Raw genomic sequence first — 25,624 nt, forward strand, 5'->3', positions numbered from 1 at the left:
CTGGCAGCGTGGTCTCCGGCACTCTCGGACGTCCGGCCTCCAGTTGTTTCACGTCGCTCCAATAAACTGCAGCGGCTGATGAGGCATCTAGCTTTTTATATCTATGATGGTGATGCTGAACAGTCCCGTTTTCTAAAAAACTGGTTAGATGCTGGTAGAGGAGAGAGTGGATGTGGAGTCTATGGATGAACTGGATCTGATTCCAGTTCCCCCCCAAAACAAGGTCCAGGCTAAAATACATACAAGTAGACGGGATGATTCTAGAGTTGAAATGTGTTTGTGCGACAGCGAGCGCTGCAAAAAACAAACCAAGCTTAGCAAGTGATTTTATAATTTACTGTACGTACTCACTCAGGGACCCAAGTTGGGAACAAAGTTGTTCCACCCGATTTTGCAGCCGTTGTCAGGGTACCTGTCTGTTTGACCATGTCTCCCCCCTTTTTTTAAGATATGTTTTTGGGCTTTTACGCCTTTATTGATAGGACAGTAGACTGACAGGAGAGAGATGGGGAGTGACACGCAGCAAAAGGAGATCGGGATCGGGACTCGAACTAGCGACACATTGTTAGGCTACACTGTAGCTGCGAGACTAATGTCACGCGAGGCTAACGCAGAAACCGACATCACCAGAGTGAGCGCCGCTCACTTTGCGCTGGTGCGTTTCATATACTTCACCCGCACAATGGTGCTCTGCGAAATTGGTGAAAATAGCAACGATTCGCCTAAAAACAAATGTGTGTAGTATTATTATATATATTTTTTTTATTGATGCAAATTGATCGCAAAAGAAGCAAAGGGGACTACAGCAGGAAATGAGCATTCTTGCCACATATCGACACCGCATCCTCGACTCAACTTTTCCGTATGCCGTGATCATCCCCACGCGCTGTCCCTCCCAGATGAACAAGGTACAGTAAAAGGTCTCAAAACAAGCAAAACGGTCTGACGAGGCCGAGGAAGATAACGTGATCTAAGATGCCTCAAAACGGTGAACAAAGAATAAGAGATGAAAATCACTTGGTACGTTTAGTTATTATTATGAATATTATTATTATTTTGCAGTGAATTGTGTCAGCGAGGTGCGTCGCTTCTAGATCTAGCTGGCGTCAGTGAACATGGCCAGCACAGTGGAGGCCTGTGATGACAGCTTAGGGCTCGGGTGTGCAGTCAGTTTACTGAGGCTTTCCTTCATGTTCAGGCCCGACATCTCTTCCTTCATCACACCTGATGACAGACAGAGGGACGGTGTAAATAGTTACATATGTAGAGAAGTATGTAGGTCCAAATCTATCTATAACATTATGTAGTACATTTGAAACGATTACATAGCAGGTAAACAATGAACCTAGCATTTGTCTAAACCATGATGGGTCTTCAGCAGTGGGTCCGGGACCCCTAGGGGGTCCTACTACAGGGGGTCCTCCTAATCTTTATCTGATAGAAACTTTTTTTCTCTTTTTTTATATTAACCACTTGAACTCTATAGTGTCCTTATTCTGGGAACTTTAGCCAAAAATAGCCGATCTACAAGCTCACAACGCCTCGCTCTGCGAGGCGTTGTGAGCTTGTAGATCGGCTATTTCCGGCAAAAGGGTTTGTTGTAGATGGGGAAAAGAGCAGACGAATACAGAGTGAAAGGCCAACTTTATTAAGTACTGACGGTTCAAGTGGTTAAATATCTGAAAACACAAATTGACATGAATCCAAAATGCACGATGATTGTGCTGTCAAACAATGAGGTTGTGGGGGGCCCTGCTTCATCTCTCTCTCAACTAAGGGGTCCTTGGCCTGAAAATGTTGAAGACCCCTGGTCTAAACATCCTTCTATCTAAATAACATGATGTAGATTTGAAACTTATAGATAGCAGGCAAACTAATGAACCTAGCATCCGTCTAAAAACAACATGCTGTCTAAATCAGGGGTTCCCAAACTTTCCTTTTCTTTTTTTTTTCTTTTTATATATATATAATTTTTATTCCACAATTTTGTAACCCATTTTTTCACCCAGTGCCAATTGCCTATGTAATCAAGGTCTATGCTCTCCCTCTGCCGCGCCTGGGGAGACAACGGACTGACCTCATGCTTCCTTCAGTGCATGAGGAGTCCAAGTTGCTTCTTTTCACCTGACAGTGGGGATTTCCCTGGTTTGGACGTAGCGCGTGGAATGAACACGTTATTCCAACCAGTTCCTTTCCCCTCCATCAGGCCCCCCGGCTGGCCAGGGGGAGGCATTCCTCCATTATAGAGACCAGGATTACTGCATGTTTTTGTGAGGGTATCTACCCTAGGAGACTCGGGGAGAACCACATAGAATGGCCCTTTCGCCACCCTGGCCACAATAGGGGATGGCAAGAACCTGCAGACATCGGAAGTGGCGGAAGTGCTGCGGTTAACGGAAGTTACGTCATGCGTTGCAGTCTTCCGGTGAAATTCTCCCGGCGGAAGTAACACCTATCGTCGTAACCAGGCTTTTCTTTACACAGATGAGTTAGCCTGGCTATGCGAAGCTATGGGGCTTTTAAGGCGTGACATCATTTTGTAGTCAGACCTCCAAGCAGATTTATTGTCAATGGTAAATGGTAAATGGTGCATTTATATAGCGCTTTTAATCCAAAGCGCTTTACATAGATTGTGCATTACATTCACCCATTCACACACACATTCATACACCGGTGGCGGAGGAAGCCATGCAAGGCACCAACCTACTCACCGGAGGCAATTAGGGGTTCAGAGTCTTGCCCAAGGACCCTTCGACATTAACTCAGGGGGAGCCCGGATTCGAACTGGGAACCCTTCGGGATTTATACCCTTCGTGCTCTAATACCAGTTTCTCTACCCCTGAGCTATGCCGCCCCCATATATGTGTCCCTCGCTATTTCAACAGATCCGAGACAAAAATAACGACTAAAGTATAATTCTACCACTTTCCTGCCAACAAGAAAGAGAAGACAAATTAGTAAATAGTAAAAATAGTAAAAAGATTCATGGGCGCTGGGGCCTTTTGGCCCCAAAAGTTCTCCTCTGCCTACAAAATGATGTCAGACTTAAGAGCCCCATCCTTTCGCCAACCCCACCTAGGGTGTGGGCACTGATGCCGCGGAGGAGGGAACACGCCCCCCAGTGCCCACAGCGTCCCCCGGCGGGAATCGAACCCAGGACCTTCTAGCTGTGAGGCGACAGTTCCCAAACGTTTTAGTTGGAGAATTTGATATCCCAGCCAGCCCCGAATTATTGAAACATAGCCAATCAAGCTCACAGCGGCTCGCAGCACGATTTTTCACAGTATCTGTGGAACCGAGTCAAACTAAATGCGAAGCCTCAACTCAACTATAATTCCGAGTGTCACGGTCTGAAAAGGCTGAGAACCACTGATCTAAACGACACTCTGGGGTTTGAGTACTTTGTGCATCACGGCTGTTATATCTACAACAAAATGTTTACACAAAAATACAATATGTGTTTTTTCATCAACCACCACACTGTGTACACCAGGGGTGTCGCACCAAATTCTGGGCCCTGGGTACAAGGATTCACTGCGGGCCCCCCATGAATGTTCTTCATAGGGGAAGGGGGTTTAACCCATTTGGACAAAAATTATTACGTATAATTTTTTGTTCAAACCATTGAAAAATAGTAGATATACAAGCTCACAGCGTGGCACTGCGAGCTTGTAGATCTGCTATTTTTTTTTATCGTGAAAATGTGTGCAAGTCTTTGAATATTTCAAATCCTTATTTTGCTTAAAAAAAATACATATATTCAAAGATTTGCACACATTTTCACGTCTTTTCAAAAATAGCAGATCTACAAGCTCGCAGCGCGGCACTCGGTGCCGCGCTGTGAGCTTGTATATCTGCTATTTTTCAATAGTATAAAATAATTAAGGCCCCTCCACCCTAGTAAGTCAGTCCCACTTTCCCCACCCCTTGTGACGCCCCTGGTTTGGTCCGATGTGTAGAACATACCAGAGTTTGCCATGCTGCTGATGACACCTAAAGCGCTGAACTTGACCTCCACGGCGCCTGCGGGGTCCTCCAACATCTGCTGCAGCATGGGCAGCAGTTTGGCTGCTTGGAATGAATCACGCAAAGACTCTGTATCATATCATTGCACACACACACGCACACATGCACGCAAGCGCACCGTGAGAGAGAGAGAGAGAGAGAGAGAGAGAGAGAGAGAGGTAATGAGAAAAAATCAAGTATTTATTTTCTTCACATTTGGATGATTGTCTTTCTTGTGGCTTACAACACATTCTTACATCTACAGTTGTACTGTACTATAGTTTAACATCGCGTCACAAGACTTCCACCTCGGAGGAAAGCGTGGTATTTGTCTAAAAATACATATTTAGCCACTTGTACGCATGCCCCCACCCACTGAAATCAAAATAACTAAAATCGCTAAAATGATAGAAAGCAGTGAATGAAAACATTTTAACACTCATCTTTTCTTTTCTCAAATTACAATCTAAAATATGAACCCTCGTTGTGATAAAAACAAACAAAGTTGTCTTTTAAAGGTTCCACATGTCGGTTTGATATGTTTTCAGCCATTTACCCAGCCCTTCTCTGCCATACAGATTGGTTAAAATGAAGTTTTATTATTTTTTTTTATTTTTATTTTTAAGATTTGTTTTTGGGCTTTTTATGCCTTGATTTGATAGGATAGTAGACTGACAGGAAATGGAGAGAGAGATGGGGAATGACATGTGGCAAAGGTCGTCTGGATCGGGAATCGAACCGGCGACGCCAGCAGGCATCAAAGCCTAGTATGTAGTATGCGCCTTGACCACTAGGCCAGCGGGCGCCCCTATAGTTTTATTCATTAACACGAGCACCAGATCGCATCTTTAACCCATTTAGACCGGGTACGCATTATTGCATATCATTTTATGCTTTAGCTATTAAAAAATTGCAGATATACAAGCTCACAGCGTGGCACTCGAGCTTGTAGATCTGCTATTTTTGAAAAGTCTTAAACATTTGTGCAATTCTTTGTGCTCAAACTTTTTCATGTGAAGGACACCCAAAATGATATCTATTTGGCCACGGAAGCCCATCTCAAAATATTGTATCAGGTACCCTCCAGAAGCAAATATTTGAGTAACAAATGTCCACTTTAAAAATATATATATATTCAAAGATTTGCACACATTTACACAACTTTTACTACAACGCGCTCGGTGCCGCGCTGTGAGCTTGTAGATCTGCTATGTTTCAATACATAAAGCATAAAATAATGAAGGCCCCTCCACCTTTGGCCCTAGTAACTCAGTCCCACTTTCCTCCCCCTTGTGACGCCCCTGTACAATACATCTTAGAGCACATTGACACATTGAAGCATGACGGCGGAGTCTCTCACCGATGTCGATGGCGGACGCTATGGCCAGGGCGACCAGGGCCTCGTTCTGCATGATGACGTGTTCGCTGGTCGCCATGGAGATGAGGTGTCGCACCCCGTCGGCTTTGGTCACGGCATCGATTACTTCCTGTCCAGAGAGGAAGTCAAGGTTCAAGGTTCAAGGTTGTACTTTATTGTTACATCTTTTGTACAGGTACATAAGAGTAAAACTTGTTTTGTTTCGGCATCCTTCAGACAATGCAGTGGTACTGTATATATAAAATGACAACAAACTATAGTAATACGCAGTATAGGGAGCCGTTCCTTTCTAATGAACAGTTGTGGAAAAAGTACAAACATTCTTTACTTGCAATGTAGATGTAAATAACCAAAGTAACGAAATAACTAAAATGAGAAAACGAGTGATAAATCATAGCGATTTTATAATTATAATGGATAAGCCTAAACAAACCAGTTCACATGAACAATACTGATGTAAAATAAGATATTTATTTTATATACAATTAAAATGTCATGAACCACAGTTACGGGGGGCTAGCCCAGGCTTTATTTTTCTTCCGATCGCCAAAATAAGCCTGGGTTTCCGCCTTACCCAGATAATGAATAGTATATCCATGCATGCACATTGCACTGTAGCGTACACATAGAATAAAGAAATGACATTGCTTATTTCCATTTTCCAACAATGGTTTTATTGAAATAACCACACCTGGTTACAGGCTCGTTCATGAACACGTTCATATTTTGGGCGAACGTGAACTGAGCGTTCTATGTTTCCGCTTGATGAACGTTATTGTCGATGTCTATGTTCATTCTGACGTACGTGAACGGCACTCGTCGGCCCTTTCCTGCGGCGGTCCGCGGTCGTCTGTCCTCTCGTCTTTCTCTGCATTCACATGCTTCAATAGCACCCAGCTGCAGACTTGCAGACCTCGTGAGCGTTGATATGTGAGCGGTGCTGTCTGCAGCTGTGCGTCAGTCACCTCCTAGTTACATCTCCCAAGTAAAGTCTGACTATACTTCGTCGTATGACGTGTGTTGCATGCCGAAAATAGCTGATCTGCAAGCGCACAACGCGGCGCATCCACGAGACGACGTGAGCTTGTAGATCAGCCATTTTAACCAACGTGGAAACATGCAGGATGTGCGCGACGGTTAGAAACTTCTGCCTTCACAATAAGAGTGCAGGAAGACTGGGCACCTAAATATTGTGGGCACCTCAGTGATAAGTTGGATGAAATAATTGCTGTGTGTGGTTCTATATGGTATATAATTTTGACAAATAATAGCTTGCAGCAACATCTAAAAAAATAAATACATTTCAATAGCCAAAAATATATAAATATATATATATGGTTAAAAAAAGAACTAAGTTAGTTAATTTGGCGGAACCATGAACTTTAGTTCAAAATGTGGAATTATGAACTTAAATGGTAAATGGTGCATTTATATAGCGCTTTTATCCAAGGCGCTTTACATAGATTGTGCATTACATTCACCCATTCACACACACATTCATACACCGGTGGCAGAGGAAACCATGCAAGGCACCAACCTACTCACCGGGAGCAATTAGGGGTTCAGAGTCTTGCTCAACGACTCTTCGACATTAACTCAGGGGGAGCCCGGATTCGAACTGGGAAACCTTTGGGAACCCTTCGTGCTCTAATAACGGTTTCTCTACCCCTGAGCTATGCCGCCCCATACTTATGAACTGAACTAGTTCATTTTTTAACTTGAACTAGTTGATGTTTTAAGTGTGTGACTCACAGGGTTGCGGCTGTGTCTGATGAGAGCAGCCAGCAGGCGGTTGGCCTCTCCTCTGACCCCGGCGTGGTCTTTGGCCTCACACCACTCCATGACACGAGTCAGCAACACCTCGTCCTTACCTAGCACGGTGGCTGCCTCCTCTGAGAGAGAGACAGGCAGGCAGACAGACAGACAAAGACAGGGTGAGTCAGAGACAGAGAGACACACACGCACGCACGCACGCACGCACGCACGCACGCACACACACACACACACACACACACACACACACACACACACACACACACACACACACACACACACACACACACACACAGGGAGCAGGGACATGCAGAGAATGTTAGAGAGGCAGGGGCTGACATTTCTAAAAGGGCCTTTTGGTGAAAATATAGAAAATAGCAAACCACAACGCGTCGTGCTGCGACGCGTTGTGAGTGGGGCAATTCAGAGAGGGCAATTCTTTCAACAAAAGATGCTGCACTGAAGTTCACTAGAGTTTAGACAAGGCAATTCTCTTGAATGCTGCCTTCAGGTATGGCATGGAAAGAGGGCATTTGCATTTCTTTCACCATAGTAAAAACGTCATTCATGGTCTGAAGAGGGCACTTTTTACAGATGGATAAAAGGGCAGGGGCTCAAGCCCCCTTTCATGTCAATGTGTGCACGTGCCTGACAGGGAGACAGGGAGATAGACGCATATAATATGTAAATCCTCACAGGAAATGTTTCCACCCTTCACAATTTAGGCATTCAGCCAAGCAGACACTCTTATAAGCAAGGTAAACATATAGGCTACATACTGTAGAATGCAGAGAGATAGTGTAGTTGCCTCAGCAAACTACAGGGGTCGGCAACATTTATTTATGAGAGAGAGAGAGAGAGAGGGAGAAACCTCTCACTCTTCTTCTTAATGAACCTGGCAGCTGTCAGATAACATCTAACAGTGTAACCTTTGCATAAGTCTGCATGGTCGGTCAGAACTGGGTCATTGTTTTACCACTGAGCATGCTGCCACAACAGGGAAGCTCATTGCAGTAAACGAACAGCAGAGGGCGTTCTTTTACCACTGAGCGAGCCACAACAGGGAAGCCCATTGCAGTAAACGGGCTCATTGCAGTAGACAGACACAATTTTAATTGGGGGTACTGGGCTGATCTTATACTGGCCCTTATGAGGTTTATGTGATGGGGAGAGAGCCTGCCTGAGGAACTGCAGTCCTTGCATCTTTGGATGAGTGGGGAACATAGAACCTTTTTTGGGGGGTAAGAGGGAAACATAGAACCTGGGGAACATAGAACGACGATGACTACAACATGACATGACGTAAAGTTATTTCTAGACGTGTAACGATACATTTTAACAACGATACGATACGCATCACGATACATGGTTGACGGTACGATACATGGACGATATTGGTTCATTCATGGCGATACGATTCGATTCAACGAATTAAAATCGATATAGTAACTATTTAGCGAAGAAATTAAATCTGTGTGAAACGTGTCAATAGTGCATGTTTTTAAGGGAAAAATCTATATATCCTTAATCTATTATTAAGGATATAAATAAGTAAACCCTGTGATTCTCTAGCAAATACATGGACATTATATTTCAGCACACGGACAAGCCCGCACCTTGACATGAACACAGAGATTACACACATGTATCGATAGACCAAGAGTAGCTATATGGAATGGAAAAGTAATTAAACCCCTCTCTTTCATTTTCCCTCTTAAAAATGCTAAATACAAGGCACAAATAATTAGTTTCCATACAATCAATTATTTGCACTGCAAAACGATTCGATACCGATTATCTGCATTGTAAATTGATACAAAGCCAAAACGGTACGATACTGTATGCTTTTGCATATTGATATAGTAGATCATTGCAAATTAAAATACATTTTTCGATTCAGTTACTGTATCGATCGTTACACCCCTAGTTATTTCTGCTCCCGACCCGGATCAGGAACTCCAAAAAGAGTCGAAGGAGCTCACCTTGTCCGTCCACCATCATGCGCAGCGTCCCCAGCAGCTTGAACTGCACGGGGGGCATGTCTGAGCGCAGCAGCGTTTTGATCCTCCCCGTCACCCCGTCTTCCAACATGCGCACCTTGTTGCTGCCTGCAAAGCCAGGGACGTGCAGAGAATGTTAGAGAGGGGGAGAGTGTTTTTTGCAGGTCTTTCAGTCCGAGCGTATCAAAAAAGCAACTGGTTTAAGCACCGTTGGTCCGACCAGTTTAAAGGACAACTTTGTTTTTTTACAACAAGGGTTCATATTTTAGATTGTAATTAGAGAAAAGAAAAAGAGAGTGTTAAAATGTTTTCATTTGCTTCATTCTATTGTTTTATCGCGTTTACCATGCTAAAATGTGGGGCATGCGTAGGCATGGGGGCATGTGTACAAGTGGCTAAATATGTCTTTTTAGACACAATAAGCCAGCAGTTTCTTTATTACTTTTTACAGTAACACTTCTAGCCCCCTTAAGTCACATCCAACCATGAAAGGTTGTGTTGTATCTTGGGAATGGGCTTATTCAGTGTAAAATGACATATTTAGCCACTACGCATGCCCCAACCACAGAAATAAGAATCTCTAAAACAATAGAAAGAAGTAAATGAAATAAGTTTAACACTCATCTTTTATATTCTTTAATTACAATCTAAAATATGAACCCTTGTTGTAAAAAAACTAAAGTTGTCCTTTAACATTCACCAGGTTAACATTCTCACCAGCTTCAGCACTTTATAGATATAAATTATAATATTTTAAAACATACTGTACATAAACCACTTAGCCCTATTTTATACAGTGGCTATTTGAAAATATAGCTGATCTACAAGCTCACAACGCATCGCAACGCGTTCCGGGTGCTTGATATCACACTGATAAAAGCATAAACAAGTCATTATTGGAGATGTGGCATCTTCTATTGAGACACTTAGATCGTGCCAAACAGGGACATGCTGGGCCCCTGATTCAGCCCGAGAAAAAGAGTTGTAGAGGCCCTCATTGCGTGCTATAGAGAGAGATCTCTCTATAGCGCTGCTGCTACTCAAAGATTTGCCATTTCAGATCATGACAAGTGACAAGCCAGTGGGCCAATTACATGAGTTATATTTCGTTGTTGTCGGGTGGAAACCTTGTATGTCCAAAACCGTTTGTTTTGTATTTATCATTTTAAAAACGATTTAAACTAGTGAAAACAGGCGATCTACAGGCACACAACTCCTCGCACCGCGAGGCGTTTGTGTGCTTGTACTGTAGATCGGCTGTTTTCACTACTTTTGTGCGACGGCCTTGTATGATGAAGCAGGGCTTTGCTTTGCGAAAAAATGTACAAGTAAGCAATTTACCCCGAGTGAGAGGACATTATGCTCTGATAATGTCCTGTGTTAGGGGGTGATCGGACGAGGCGAAGCCGAGTCCGATAACCCCCTAACACAGGACATTATCAGAGCATAATGTCCGACCCCGAGTGGTAAATAGCTTTTCTACCACTTTTTCCCATATACATGAAAGAAAACACATAGTTGTAACTTGCAAGGATCTTAAGTTACAATCATTATTGCCTATAAAACTTCCGCCATAACAACAAATAGTGCCACAAACAACATCTTCTACTCACCACCAGATGGCGCCAACTCCATGCTGAGACAGATGTCGCCTTACGCGACCGAGTATTTCCCGGTGAATCTGTGCGCAAAGGTGGGGGCCGATGGGCAAGGAGGGTTGCGAGCTTATGAGAAACAACTAAAATAAGACCTTAAAACCTGGCGAAAACAGTTGCGTGCATTAGCGCAAATGGAAAACATTCAATTAACTTCTGAAAAGCCTACACGGCCTTTAAACAGCGTGCATACGGTGCATTAGATGAGGATAAATGAAATCATTAAATGGAAATCATTAAATTAACTTCTGAAAAGGCTTCTTCTAAGCCTACACTATATAGCCTACTAAAAACGAGTGAATCTTGCCACACGTGAATAATTGTGGTTCAGTGGTTGTAAACAATAACACAGACAATATAAAATCCTTAGTCTAGTTGTGGGAAGAAAAGGATATCATCATCATCATGGCCCCAAATAACTTTTAAATATCTTGCAATTGGAGACGAGTCTCTTACTAAATCGGCAAGAGAGCCTCTCATTTTCAATACATAAAGGCTAAGCTATAGAACCTCTCCATCATCAGCAATAGTCAGTGGTGGTGCGTGTCCCCCAGACCCCCACACTCCCAAGCCCCCACCTTTGCGCACAGATTCACCGGGAAATACTCGGTCGCCTAGCTTACAGCTAAGCTAACGTCAGTTAAAAGCACCGTTCCGGCCGTAAATAGAGGCTGTTCGCTTCCAGAAAGGCATAGGTTCAGAGAAAAGGGGCTTTAAAGTTGGCGGATTGCATTGGATCCAAATAAATCGGCGACGATAGTACGCACGTTGGTAAACATAGGACCGCTGCGACCGTCATTTGTTGGTGGGGGGAAAGGTGTTCCGACCATAGCGTTCCGACTCCCTCCTGAAGTCCCCGGATGCGTTCATCGCGTATTGATCTCGGAAATGTGCCTCATTTGCATGTACATCCGGGCATTTCACACATTCCGGCTATTGTGGCCTCATTTACTACTGTTTTAAGCCAATCACAATCCAGTATTTGAACACGTGACTAGAAAAAGTGGTAGAAAATGGAACGAAGGCCGACATTTTATTTTTTTCCTAATGGCCGGCCGGGATTGAGCCAGCCGTTCGGGAGTTGTCCCGTTTTTCCCAATGGCCAGCACGTCCCTGGTGCCAAAGGTCATGTCTCACCCCATGAAGACTAGCGACCACTTTGTGGAAGCTAACGGGGATTAGGGCATTCACGAATAGTCATTTTTAGTATTCGAATTATTCGACCTCAAAGTATTCCAATAGTCGAATATTCGACAGGATTGGCCAAACTCTTAAATATTAAGTAAGCAAGAGGCGAACATTGTGAAAATAGCCGATCTACATGCTCACAACGCCTCGCAAAGCGAGGCGTTGTGAGCATGTAGATCTGCTATTTTCACAATATTTATCTGCGGAACCGAGTCACATTAAATGTAATAGCTAAAATTCCAAGTGCTTGTCAGGGTGGGGGGTCCCCAGTTCATATATGTTTATTTTGCGGGTCACGGCCTAAAATGAGAACCCCTGGTATAGAGCATTAACAAATGTATCCACCAGGGGCACTGACAACTCATTCTTATGACTTCCTATCTAGCCAAGCTTTATAAACTATATATTTTTCAAAGAGAAAACAATAAAAAAAGAAGAAGAAAAAAAAAGCGAATATTTGACTTTGGTGAACAGCGTCGAATAGTGACTTTGATATTCGAATATTCGAATATTTGGTGAATGCCCAAATGGGTATCCTAATAAAGAAGAAGAATTGAATAAAAAGTGTAATACCAGGAATGGCCAGGTTTCTCAGTGCGCTCAGTCCCGCGTGTTGAACAGAGACGTCTCCCTCGTCCACGTGCTGCTCCAGCAGGTTGAGGATGTGAGGAACCACGCCCAGATCCAACATCTTCACACAGTTACTGTCTGAGAGACACGTGGTGGAAAGCACATTTAAAACCCATGTAGGCCTAGAATTATTGAACGCTTTAACCAGTGAAAAATAGCAGATATACAAGCTCGCAGCGCGGCACCGAGTGCCGCGCTGCGAGCTTGCAGATCTGCTATTTTTGAAGAAGTCGTGAAAATGTGTGCAAATCTTTGACAATATGTATTTTCAAAGCGAACATTTGTAACTCAAATTTTGCTTCTGAGGGGTCCCTGGAGCTAAATATTTTGAGATGGGGGTCCGTGGCCAAATACATATCATTTTGGGGGTCCTTCACATGAAAAGGTTTGAGAACCACTGTCATAGTAGTCTCTCAAGAACAGGCTAACTGAGCTCCAGTTAAAGGGATATTACACTTTCAAAAAAACGTTTTAGGTCTAATCAGGCTTGTATGAACACCCTGAACAGTTTTTAATTTGCTTCATTCAGTATTTAGATATTTGATGTAAATGTTACCAGCTCCAACACGCCCAGGGCCTCTCCCCACACACACCCATTGTAACTTCAAACTCCATTTTAACCATGATAGATTCATTAAAAACACCCATTATCTTTTTCTGGTGACTCATAATACCCTCCTAATATGTGAGCAGGCCGTGTTTTTTCGATAACCTGTTCCCAGTCTAAATGGGTTAAACCCCCTCTTCCTGCAGTGAATCCTTGTACCCAGGGCCCAGAATGTGGTGCAACACCCTTGTTTCTACGCTCCAAGCATCAGCATGCCACGTTTGTCCCTCCAGAACAAGGCCTGTGCAGTAGGGCAACTGGGGGATTTTGGCACATTTGTTGCGTCCAGTTTGGCGTCAATCTCACCGTTCCTGGCAAAGTTGGCGATGGCCAGAGCTCCAGACAGCTGGAGCTGAGTGTTGGAACACTGGAGCCACGAGAGGACGTCCTGGTACACCATGCCCGTCCCCTCACCGAAACACTTCTGCATGGACTCATCTGACACACACACACACACACACACACACACACACACACACACACACACACAAACACGCAGGGACGCACAGAGAATGTTAGAGAGGCAGGGGCTGATATTTCTAAAAGGGCCTTTTGGTGAAAATATCGAAAATAGCAGACCTCCAAGCTCACAACGCGTCGCAGCGCAACACGTTGTGAGCTTGGAGGTCGGCTATTTTCAGTGCTCGATACCACACTGAACTAAGCATAATCAAGCCATTACTGGAGATGTGGTGTTAACAACATGGATTTCTACACAGAGAGGGCAATTTTCTCAACGTAAGATGCTGCATTCAAGTTCAGGAGAGTTTGGACAATTCTCTTGAATGCTGCCTTCAGGTGTTGCATGGAAAGAGGTCATTTGCATTTCTTTCTCCATAGTAAAAACTGCATTCATGCTCTGGAGAGGGCTGTTTTTTACAGACCTGTAAAAGGGCAGGGGCTCAAGCCCCCTTTTGATGTCTACTGTATGTGTGCATGTGCCTGCACGCACGCACGCACGCACACACGCACGCACACACACACGCACGCACGCGCACGCACACACACACACACACACACACACACACACACACACACACACACACACACACACACACACACACACACACACACACACACACACACACACACACAGACAGACAGACAGACAGACAGACAGTGATTTTATGAATTCCATTTTATTGACCTTTTTAACCATGCTCTACCAGTTCACAACCCAGTCTAGAAGGACACCAGCATTAAATCCAGGAAGGCGTCTGTGTAATTTTAGATTTTTGCGCTGGTGGTTAAAAATGTGCAGATATAAAAGCGTGCAAGCGTGTATATGTTTTGCACATACATACATCAAAGCAAGGCTGCTTGGACAACTACAGGCTCACCTCCGAGCAGCAGAGACACTATGAGGTTGGAGGCGATCTTGATGCTGCAGAGGTCGTGAGGGTCCGAGCCCCCCTGCAGCCCCCGGATCATCTCCGACAGGGACTCGGGGACCCCCGACTCTGCAAACTGTAGCTTCAGCACATCTGACAGACAGACAGACAGACAGGCAGGCAGACAGACAGACAGACAGACAGACAGACAGACTCAAGATGTAATAACATAAATACAAATAATAAACAATGAGAGTGTCAAAAATTGTTTGTAAAAAAAATAGGATTGTCCATAAATATATAAAATATAAAGTTGAAACAACTTCTGCAATGTGTTTTGTCCTTCACATGTAGCTGATTTTGTAACTGACTCAAACTCCACCAGAAGCTACAACTGACTATAAAGATTGTTCGATTTGTCAAATTATTAAAAGAAAGGCACAGTCTTTGTATGGAGAATTCTTAATGCTGATTGTAAACAGAATACAGGGCTAAAACTAGCAGCATTACACTCCGTCCTCCTCATGTTATACTTTGTGGGCCTGCGTGTGTGTGTGTGCGTGTGTGTGTGCAGTGGTGGAAAAATTACTCATATTTCTTACTCAAGTATCAATAATACTGCGTTTCACACATTTTCAAATGTACAAAAGTCTTTTGTGTGTGTGTGTGTGTGTGTGTGTGTGTGTGTGTGTGTGTGTGTGTGTGTGTGTGTGTGTGTGTGTGTGTGTGTGTTGTGGTCTCACCACTCTCTCCCAGTGACCCCAGGACCTCCAGGATGACGTGTCTGCGCTCGGCGTCAGGCGCCCGTTTCAGCTGGAAGGTCAGGACGTCTGCAACGTTCTGCTCTGCTAGCGCTTCCCTGGCCGAGTCTGAATGCAGCAACACACACACAACGCAGCTTGTAGATCTGCTCTTTTCTTAACCACTTAAACTGCCTATACGGTTGACCGGAGTCTCTTAGTGCCCTTTGTGTCTTTCCAGTTTTCTGTTATTATGGGAAACGCTTTCACTGAAAATAGCCATAGACAAAAAACTACAAATATTATTGAACTCCCCACTGAGCATGCCGTCTAAAAGTGGTCTAATAGTGGTATAGATTTGAAATATATAGACGGTCTACATTTAGACGACTATTAGACATATATTAGTTGTCTAGTCTACTAGACGACTAATAGATGTCTAATAGTTGTCTAAATATAGACGGTCTACATTTAGACGACTATTGGACATCGTTTAGTCGTCTAGTCTAAGTTTAGACAATTAAAAAACGTTCAAATCTATACCACTATTAGACCACTTTTAGACGGCATGCTCAAATGGGTCAAGTCTCCATGGCGTGAGTAATCAATAGAAAAAAGTCATTTTGGGGACTACTCCTTTAAAGTGTATAAAGGACCCATATCATTCAGGTGGTATTAAAGTGTATAATGGTACCCTGGACCCATAACAGGTTGTATTAAAGTGTATAACGGACCCATAACAGGTTGTATTAAAGTGTATAATGGACCCATAACAGGTTGTATTAAAGTGTATAATGGACCCATAACAGGTTGTATTAAAGTGTATAATGGACCCATATCATTCAGGTTGTATTAAAGTGTATAATGGACCCATATAATTCAAGTGGTATTAAAGTGTACCAGTGGTTCAGTACTGACCCATATCCGCCAGGTTGCAGAGGGCCAGCAGACACACGTTGACCAGTGGGTCGTTTTCGGGGTAGCACCTCATGATGGTCACCAGTCTGGGTATAACACCGCTCTCTACCAACTTGTCCTGCTGGGCCGCTGTATGGGGTGAGGAAGGTTGATGTATGGGGTTGATGTCATCATCATCATCAATATTGTTGTCATCATGCAAACAAAAAAAGATTTTAGATATTTTTCCAAACATTTCGAAAATAGCAACAAAAAATTGCTCCTTATGAATAGCCAACATGAATGGTTAAACTGATTGTGATGCTACGTTAACTACTTTTGCTGGGGATCCCCTGGAACCCCTGTAGCTATATGGAATGGAAAAGTAATTATTAAACTTCTCTTATTTTATTTATTTCTTCTTAAAATTGCAAAATACAATGCACAAGTACTTTGATTATTTGCGTTGCAAAACGATCCGATACAAAGTACCGTAGACTGAAAAAGAATGCACCAAGTAAAGTGCAAGTGGCAGTGATAAATTCCAAATATTATGAAAGCATTCTGAAGCACCCCTGGACTGTGTGCTGTTCCTAGCAGTTCCCCAGTTGCGACCGAAGGTCGCAGTTTACTATGAGAAACGTCACAGCTTGTCCGCCTCCGTGTAGTAGACGTGTACACATTTATACGGTCTTTGGCAGGGGTCTTCAACATGGGGTCCGGGACCCCTAGGGGGTCCTCAAAGTTACTACAGGGGGTCCTCCAAATATTTGTGTGATAGAAACCTTTTTTCTCCTTTTTTACATTAACCACTTGAACCATAGTGTTCATATTCTAAGAACTTTAGCCAAAAATAGCAGATCTACAGCTTGTAGATCGGCTATTTTCGGCCAATAGGTTTTGTGTAGAGGGGGAAAAAGAGCAGACTAAGTACAGAGTTAAAGGTCAGGTTTATTAAGTATTGACGGTTCAAGTGGTTAAATATCTGAAAACACAAATTGACACGAATCCAAAATACACTGATGACTGTGCTATCAAACAATGACACTATATGGAGACTATGATACGGTTGTGGGGGTCCCTGCTTCATCTCTCTCTCAAATAAGGGGTCCTTGGCCTGAAAACGTTGAAGACCTCTGGTCTATGGGTTTGCCGCTCTGACATCATGCTCTGATGTCACTGTGATGTCAGGGGAACCACTCTACCAGAATGGTTTTGCCGCTCTGACATCACGCTCTGGCTTCACTGTGATGTCACACTAACAGAATTCCTTTTATGCCCATATATGGAGTTCCCTGATGCTCTGTTAGAGGGATCCCTGTGCTGCCAAGGGGGAACATCATCATCGTCACTCACAGTTGTCGAAGCAGATGCGTCCGATGGCTCTCCCGGTGTTCAGCAGCATCTCCTCGTCGTCGCTGTTCAGATGGGGAAGCAGAGCCGTGACCAGGCCTGCCTCGATGCAGGGCTCCCTCACCGCCGCTAGAGAGCAAAGAAACAAACACAGAGCCGTCACCAAGCCTGCCTCGGTGTAGGGTTGGCAGCTAATTTTGAAGTCTTTTGAATAAAATTCCATTTGGTTTTAGTCATATTTTAGTCATCTGAAATATGTCAGTTTTAGTCGACTAAATATCATAAGATTTTAGTCAACTAAAATGTATTAAAATGTATTAAGCAATAACAATAATCCTTCCTTGAATACTAGGGGCTTTACTGTATTACTATGTATACTGAAGACAATGAGTTTCATCCTGGCATTTGCCATGGCACCAAGGCAGTGACTGCCATTCAAAGCAAAGACTGGCCAATCACAGCGCGTCCGTCCTTGCTGGACATGTTTGCAGAGACTCTTTGGTAATGAATGGATGAATCTATCATGGTTAAAATGGAGTTTGGAGTTACAACGGGTATGTACTGTATAGGAAGGGGCGTGTCTGAAAAAATGTATATCAAATATCAAATACTGAATCGAGCAACTGAAAAAAGCAATTTTCTTTTGAAAGTGAAATACCCCTATATGTGTTTATTGCACGGCTTGTTTAATTGCTTGATTCTGATTGGTCACTCGCTGACAATGCAGTAACCAAATATGGATTCTATTTGATCAACACTTCCTTGTTTGCGTTGAGGTAGTGAAAGTGTTGCCAGTGCAACACTTTCACTATTGTAAGCAAGGAAATATTTCGTAGTTTTTTACTTGGTTCAATGTATTAATTCATTTAGTGAGTAACCATGCAATAAACGGGATAACATCTCGTTCAGCGGTCATTATCAAGCGATAGGAGCCCGTCAGCGAGATATTATCCCTTACTTAACAACCGGTAGGCTATTATATTATGAGCTGTTTGAACTTAGGATGTGTGCCTTGATTGATCCCCACAACAAGGAACAGAGTGTGTCCCGATCAGTTCAATACAGGACACGTCTTTTAGTTCCCAGTTAAGGGACGATTCCATATTACAATTTAGTAATTTAGCAGAAACTCTTGATCCAGAGCGATTTACAATAAGCCATTGAGGACAGCACGGGCATCAAATGCATAGCAATGCATATTGCAAGGGACGTTTGGCAACCCTACCACGCAAGCACGCGCACGCACGCACGCACGCACGCACGCATGCAAACACACACGCACACGCACACGCACACGCACACACACACACACACACACACGCACACACACACACACACACACACACACACTGTGTATTTCAAACATTGTTGCAGGTTTATTATAGTAGATGCTATAAATGTCCGTGTCCATGACAGCACATTTAAATTGACTGATAGTCCTGGTAAGAAGAACTCAGAGGCAGAACAAGGTGATGTAAACAGTCAACTGAGGACAGATTCTCAAGGTACTGCTGCTGCTGGAGTTGAACATCTAGCTCAGGGTTGGGCAACTTTGATGATGGAGAGGGCCACTATATTTTCACACTCACCCTGCTGTCAGGCCAAAACCTCCTAACTCCAAAATGTACATTTTCGGGAGGTTTTGACCGAAGGGCTTTTTACTACTTTTCATTGGTTCGATATTATTTTAACCAACACACAGACGTAAAGGGTGTTCAATAGCACATATTTATGAAAAAAAGAGAGGGCCAATCGGTTGGAGTTAGCTGGTTTGGCAGAAAGTGTGGAGTTAGGAGGTTTTGTCCCAAGCACTTTTTGCTATACTTTCCATTGGTTCAATATTATTTTAACCAACACTCAGATGTAAAGGGTGTTCAATAGCATGAGGTCAGTCCGTTGTCTCCCCAGGCGCGGTAGTCGAGAGCAGAGCCCAGGATTACATAAGCAATTGGCACTGGGTGAAAAAATGCGTTACAAAATCGTGGGATAAAAATTATATAAAAACATAATAAAATAAAATACATTTTAGTCAACTAAATCAACTGTAGGTTTAGTCGACTAAAATGTAATGATAAATAGCAAAAATCATGAAAAGGTATTTAAAAGAATATGAGTGAAATATCGAAATGAGCGGTAAAAATGAACACGTTTCTGCACAGAATCCGTCAGAGCGACCATAAGGCTGTGTCAAAGAGATCCCAATGCAAAGCATGGATCAGACGCATGACAGCTAGTCCTGCTTGAGTGCACACACAGCCAGGGGCGTCACAAGGGGGGGAAAGTGGGACTGAGTTACTAGGGCCCGTCTACTAGGGCCTGTCTTTAGCTATTGAAAACTAGCAGATATACAAGCTCACAGCATGGCACCGAGTGCCGCGCTGCAAGCTTGTAGATCTGCTATTTTTGAAAAGTTGTGAAAATGTGTGCAAATCTTTGAATATATGTGTTTGTTAAGCGAACATTTGTAACTCAAATTTTGCTTCCGTGGGGGGTCCCTGGAACTAAACATTTTGAGATGGGGGTCCGAGGCCAAATACATATCATTTTGGGGGTCCTTCACATGAAAAGGTTTGAGCCTCACTGACCAGAAAAAAACATGATTTTTCAAAAGTAGCAGATCTACAAGCTCACAGCGCGGCACAGTGAGCTCGTATATCTGCTATTTTTCAATAGTTAAAGCACAAAATAAAGCATAATAATGCGTTCCCAGTCTAAATGGGTTAAACCCCCCTCCCCCTAGGAAGAACATTCATGGGGGGCCCACAGTGAATCCTTGTACCCAGGGCCCAGAATTTGGTGCAACACCCCTGCACATGACAGCTAGTCCTGCACGTGTAGCACATCACAAATACTCCCAAGTGTGTTCGTTTCTCGTGCTTTTCTTTTAGAATTTGGTTTCAGACTGGGAGAATGATTTCTGCTGGTGATTCAGTCCGAGTGTATCAAAGGGTGCGTTCGGAAATGCGCACCGGGTCTGGTTAGGGTTAGGGGTTAGGGTTAGGTTTAGGCATAGTTTTACTGAGGTTAAGGTTAGGGTTAGGGTTAGGGTTAGGTTTAGGCATAGTTTTACTGAGGTTAGGGTTAGGATTAGGGTTAGGTTTAGGCCAGGGGTCGGCAACCCAAAATGTTGAAAGAGCCATATTGGACCAAAAAACCCCAAAAGAAATGTGTCTGGAGCCGCAAAAAATTATAAAAGTCTTATTGTCGTTGTCGGGTGGAAAACTTGTATGTCCAAAACTTCGTTTTGTATTTATCATTTAAAAAATGAACTAAACTAGTGAGAACAGCCGATCTACAAGCACACAACGCCTCGCACCGCGAGGTGTTGTGTGCTTGTAGATCTGTTGTTTTCACTACTTTTGTGCGTCAGTCTTGTATGATGAAGCAGGGCTTTACTTTGCGGGGGGAAAAAAACATACAAATTTGAAACTTGGAGATACAAGGTTTCTGCCCGACAGTGACAATAAAAAAATCGTTAAAACAATTCCATTTTCATACATTTTTGAAAAGCTCCAGGGAGCCACTAGGGTGGCGCTAAAGAGCTGCATGCGGCTCTAGAGCCGCGGGTTGCTGACCCCCGGTTTAGGCACTCACTTCACTGAGCACACACCCGGTGCGAATTTCCGAATGCAGCCTTTGATACACTCAGACTGAAACACCAGCAGAAAACACTCTCCCGTGGAGGACTTGTTCACCGGGGGGGCCTCATTAGAGAGGCCAAGGAAAACCAGCGCAGTGCACCCTGGGAAAGGAAATCAATGAAGCCTTCCAAGTGGCATCGAAGCCCACAACAGGGGTTTCTGAAAGAAAGAGAGAACCTCACTCTTCTGGCTGTTTTTTGGCACAGCGCTGGCTCGTAGTGTTGATTCTGATAGCAGACTTTGATTTCGTTTTAGTCATAGTCTTTTGAATAAAATCTCATTGAGTTTTAGTAGATTTTAGTCATCTGAAATGGAGCCTGCGGTAGTTCTTTTATTTGTGGAAGGCAGGATCCGTTGTTATCTTATTCCCCGGACCCCCCCCCCCCCCCCCCCCCCCCCCGTCATCCATTCGTCAGTACGTTAATTCATTCACACTCCCACAGTGCTGTCTGTTACTCCTCATTCATTCTCATTCGGTTAGAGCTCTCAAGCAGGGGCGTCACAAGGGGTAGGAAAGTGGGACTGAGTTACTGGGGCCCAATTGGTGTAGGGGCCCTAGTAACTTTATCTATTGAAAAATAGCAGATATACAAGCTCACAGCGCGGCACCGAGTGCCGCGCTGCGAGCTTGTAGATCAGCTATTTTTGAAAAGTTGTGAAAATGTGTGAAAATCTTTGAATCTATGTATTTTTTTAAGTGAACATTTCTAACTGAAATTCTGCTTCTGGGGGGTCCCTGGAACTAAATATTTTGAGATCGGGGTCCGTGGCCAAATACATATCATCTTGGGGGTCCTTGACATAGGTTTCTTGCACACATTTTCACGATTTTTCAAAAATAGCAGATCTACAAGCTCGCAGCGCGGCACTCGGTGCCGCGCTGTGAGCTTGTATATCTGCTGTTTTTCAATGGTTAACATTCATGGGGGGCCCGCAGTGAATCCTTGTACCCAGGGCCCAGAATTTGGTGTGACGCCCCTGCTCTCAAGTATACGCCCTGCTACCCACAGTGCATCTCAGGCGGTACATTTAAGCAAGTCTCTATTCTCGGCTCAGTCTTCGTGTAGCCACCACGCTGAACGGTCAGCTGTCAGCGTTAAAAAATCCCTCCACCTCCCCGGCCTCCTTCCCCTGGCTGTTCAATTCACCCTTTGTCAAGTCCCGCCCATTGTCCCATCCCACTTCACACCCATTGGTTGCAGTGTCTTGGTGGGACATTTGGTGGGACACTCCATCCACTACCATTCTAATTCAGTTGCTTCGTATTGTTATTCTGTGTGTTCAATTCTAATTTAAAACTTGGTTTCAGTGAAATGGAGCTGCTCAGTGGCAATATAGTGACTCAGCATGTTTTTAAATGTTTTTATTTCTACAAAAATTATGTTTTAGCAAATTCAACATCAAAAAGGCAGAACCAGGGCGGGACAAGGCAGATAGAGTCTGCTGGTTGGTCAGTCAGGGACCAACCAGAAGGCTGACAAAGGGTGAATTCATGTGCATGTATTATGGTTGATGGATCATCTGTGTTTATGATCAATCTCTGTGTTTTCAACCGGTTCATGTCATGTGGTATGTCTGTACTTATATTTTGCTCTGGGAGATTGTGATATATGAGATTATGGCTCATGTTCGAGCAGGTAATTTGATTATCACAGCAGAGCTACATCGCCAATCTAAAGATGCAATATCATTGCATAACTGGTTATATCATTGCAATAAATGGTATGGTTAAACTTAATTGGTGTCGTTCATCCTGAGCTGAAACATATAAAATGTTTTAGTTTTTGTCTGGTTTTACTTAAAGGGGGCGTGACACGGCCAAAACAGCTAATTAAGGCTATCAAATTAGCCAATTTTTTTAATGATGTCATGTACCCCCATGTTAAATGACCCAATCAAATTAATTTATTGTAGTTACTGTAATGAAAGTAGTACTTTCTGTACAGTAACTGAAATAAATTAATTTGATTGGGCTAATATGGGGGGAGGGGCGGAGTCGAGTATCCATATCATTATCTTTTGAAACTGCCCCAAAAAAAGCTGTCCGAGGTGTGTTTCCGACTTTCTAAACCAACTTTAAAACTATCAGTTCTAGGGGTAAAAAATATATAGCATTCGCTATAAAATCAATGGTTAGACCGATAAAAAAGTACATGTCTTCTTCAAAAAAGGTGTCAAAAAAGGTGTACGAGGGTCAACACGCTTCTCCCCGTCTATGAGACGGTTTTGTCGGCCATACCCTGCTGTATATTGACCTAAACCTGACTGGAGCAAGCGTAGAACGAGGGTCCAGCGATCTCCTCCTCCGACCTCCGCAGAGGAGGTCCGTCACTCGTGGCTCATACACTCTGTGTGTGTGTAGCCTGTGTGTGTGTGCTTTCGCGTGTGTGTGTGTGTGTGTGTGTGTGTGTGTAGTGTACACACACAATAGCTCTCGCAAATAGCCGTGCGGTGCAGCGCTAGCCGGGCTAAACGCTAACAACAAGGCATCACATCACGTTGTGCGCGGCACCGCACAACGGACGAAGTATACATTGCGCGGCACCGCACGACGGACGAAGAATACATTGCGCGGCACCGCACGACGGACGAAGTATACATTCACTACTAACTGATACGACCCCGCCTCCTTTTCAGACTGTTTGAAGAAACACCACGTGACCTACTGTATCATAATGTTACATTTCGGCCGGTGTCGCCACTGCTTTAACTAAATACCACAAGATTTTAGTCTACTAAATCTACAGTTGGTTTTGTCAACAAAAATGTGAATTGGCCGACCTTGATGGCGTCGTAATGGCGGGTTTTACACTTGGTTCCATGCTGAACATAGTAAAAAGCTGCGCCGCAGCAGGTTGTGAGCTTGTAGATCGGCTATACAGCCGAGCAAAACCCAAAAATAAAATGACTTGTGTTTTAGTTCTACTGGATTTCCTCTCCCTCCCTGAATCTTCTGTACATTTTTTGACAAAATTGTCAATATTTTTAGCCATAGTTTTATTCATCATGCTTTGTTTTTATTTCGGTTTTATTTCGTTTTCGTCAGTGAAATAAGGTAGTCGATGAAGATTTTCCGCCATCGAAATCAACACTAGCTCAGACGGAATAAATGTAGTTATTATTTATTCACAAAGCTCTCGTTAAGACGTCTTATAGGTTGTGTATACAGGGACGGACTGGGACTAAAATTCAGCCCTGGCATCTTGGCCAGACCAGCCCCCACAACCAGCGCGCGCGCAGATACTCTACCGACTTGTTGGGTCGAGGGCGGCACATATAAATACACAAGCTTTTAATATCACAACTTTTACCGACATCATAAATGATAACTCTATGCAACTACACATCCATAAATTGTATAAGTTAGCGTACAGTTCTCACCACCAACAAGCAGAGTATGAACATGATTTAGTGCCAAAATGTGTCAGAACTTTGGCTAGTTAGCTAATGAATGGAAAATATTGATCTGAGAATTGGACAAACAAGTTGTTTTTGATTGCTCAATATGCAGTAGACAATAGGCTACTGTATGTTACTGTCTTTTTTTTTCTTTCTTTTTTTTTGGCCACCAGCCCCCCAGCCCCCTAGCCCACCAGCCCACCGGGCAAATGCCCTGTATGCCAGAAGGCCAGCCCGCCCCTGTGTGTATACAACAAGTTCACATGTTCAACAAGTGGTTTACAGACAGACACACTTTCAAAAGCTCATATATTCTGAGCTTCCAGATCCGTGATGCGTGTTGAGCTTGTAGATCAGCTATTTTTTTATTGGAATCCCGAATTATTTTTTAGTTATTTTTTAATTGGAATCCTGAAAGTTCTATATGTGCATTTATATGTTCTTATGTTAACTTCATGAACTTAAAGTTATACCATGTAACTTTTTTTATAAAACAAATCTTAAAATTGTCCTAACTGTTAAATCGCTAAAGTTTTAGAACACCCACTCCGTTATTTTCAGCTTCTAAAGCCTTCTCTTTATATGTTTTCTATGAGCCGTGAGGGGGGGAGAATTTCGCGGCAAAATCACGTCATCTGCATCATCTGTATACGTTGGCCAATCTCATCGCGGATCATACACACATGAAACACTACCGGCCAATCACAGCGTGACTGCCGTCTCTTCAGGAAGTAGCCTCCCTCAGCAACAAGTGTTTACGATGGTGAAGGATTCTTAACCTCTTATTCCCCAAATCCTGGCCAGAAAATTACATTCTAGCCCTCTACGGATTCGTATCGGTCGCGGTGGTTTGCGGCGCCGCTCCGGTGGTCCGCGGCAGTGGTCCGCGACGACTCCGGGCTAAAAACGGCAGAAAAAAACAATACCACTACTGACCACTAGTTTAGCAACTTACACAGTATAGCTTTAAATATAAATACATAAGGCATAAAGAATACAATAACATTTTAATACTGGTCATTTAGCC

The 25,624-nt window shown here is 43.5% G+C and overlaps 1 protein-coding gene across 1 annotated transcript in view; it reads right to left on the reverse strand.

Annotated features, from left to right (window-relative positions):
- Positions 1–1,096: 1,096 nt before the first annotated feature.
- LOC308297464 (rap1 GTPase-GDP dissociation stimulator 1-B) overlaps positions 1,097–25,624 on the reverse strand; it is a gene marked incomplete at both ends in the record, with an annotated part of 57,046 nt that continues 32,518 nt past the window's right edge. Inside the window, 11 exons of the mRNA XM_080740870.1 lie at positions 1,097–1,224; positions 3,967–4,095; positions 5,366–5,492; positions 7,136–7,275; positions 9,139–9,264; positions 12,573–12,707; positions 13,543–13,674; positions 14,577–14,720; positions 15,311–15,436; positions 16,226–16,354; positions 17,561–17,686. Coding sequence (XP_080596996.1) covers positions 1,097–1,224; positions 3,967–4,095; positions 5,366–5,492; positions 7,136–7,275; positions 9,139–9,264; positions 12,573–12,707; positions 13,543–13,674; positions 14,577–14,720; positions 15,311–15,436; positions 16,226–16,354; positions 17,561–17,686 — 1,442 coding nt within the window. The remainder of the gene's footprint in view (positions 1,225–3,966; positions 4,096–5,365; positions 5,493–7,135; positions 7,276–9,138; positions 9,265–12,572; positions 12,708–13,542; positions 13,675–14,576; positions 14,721–15,310; positions 15,437–16,225; positions 16,355–17,560; positions 17,687–25,624) is intronic.

This window comes from Nannobrachium achirus (genome assembly GCF_963921795.1).
Source record: "Nannobrachium achirus genome assembly, chromosome: 13".
NCBI classification, from domain to species: domain Eukaryota; kingdom Metazoa; phylum Chordata; class Actinopteri; order Myctophiformes; family Myctophidae; genus Nannobrachium; species Nannobrachium achirus.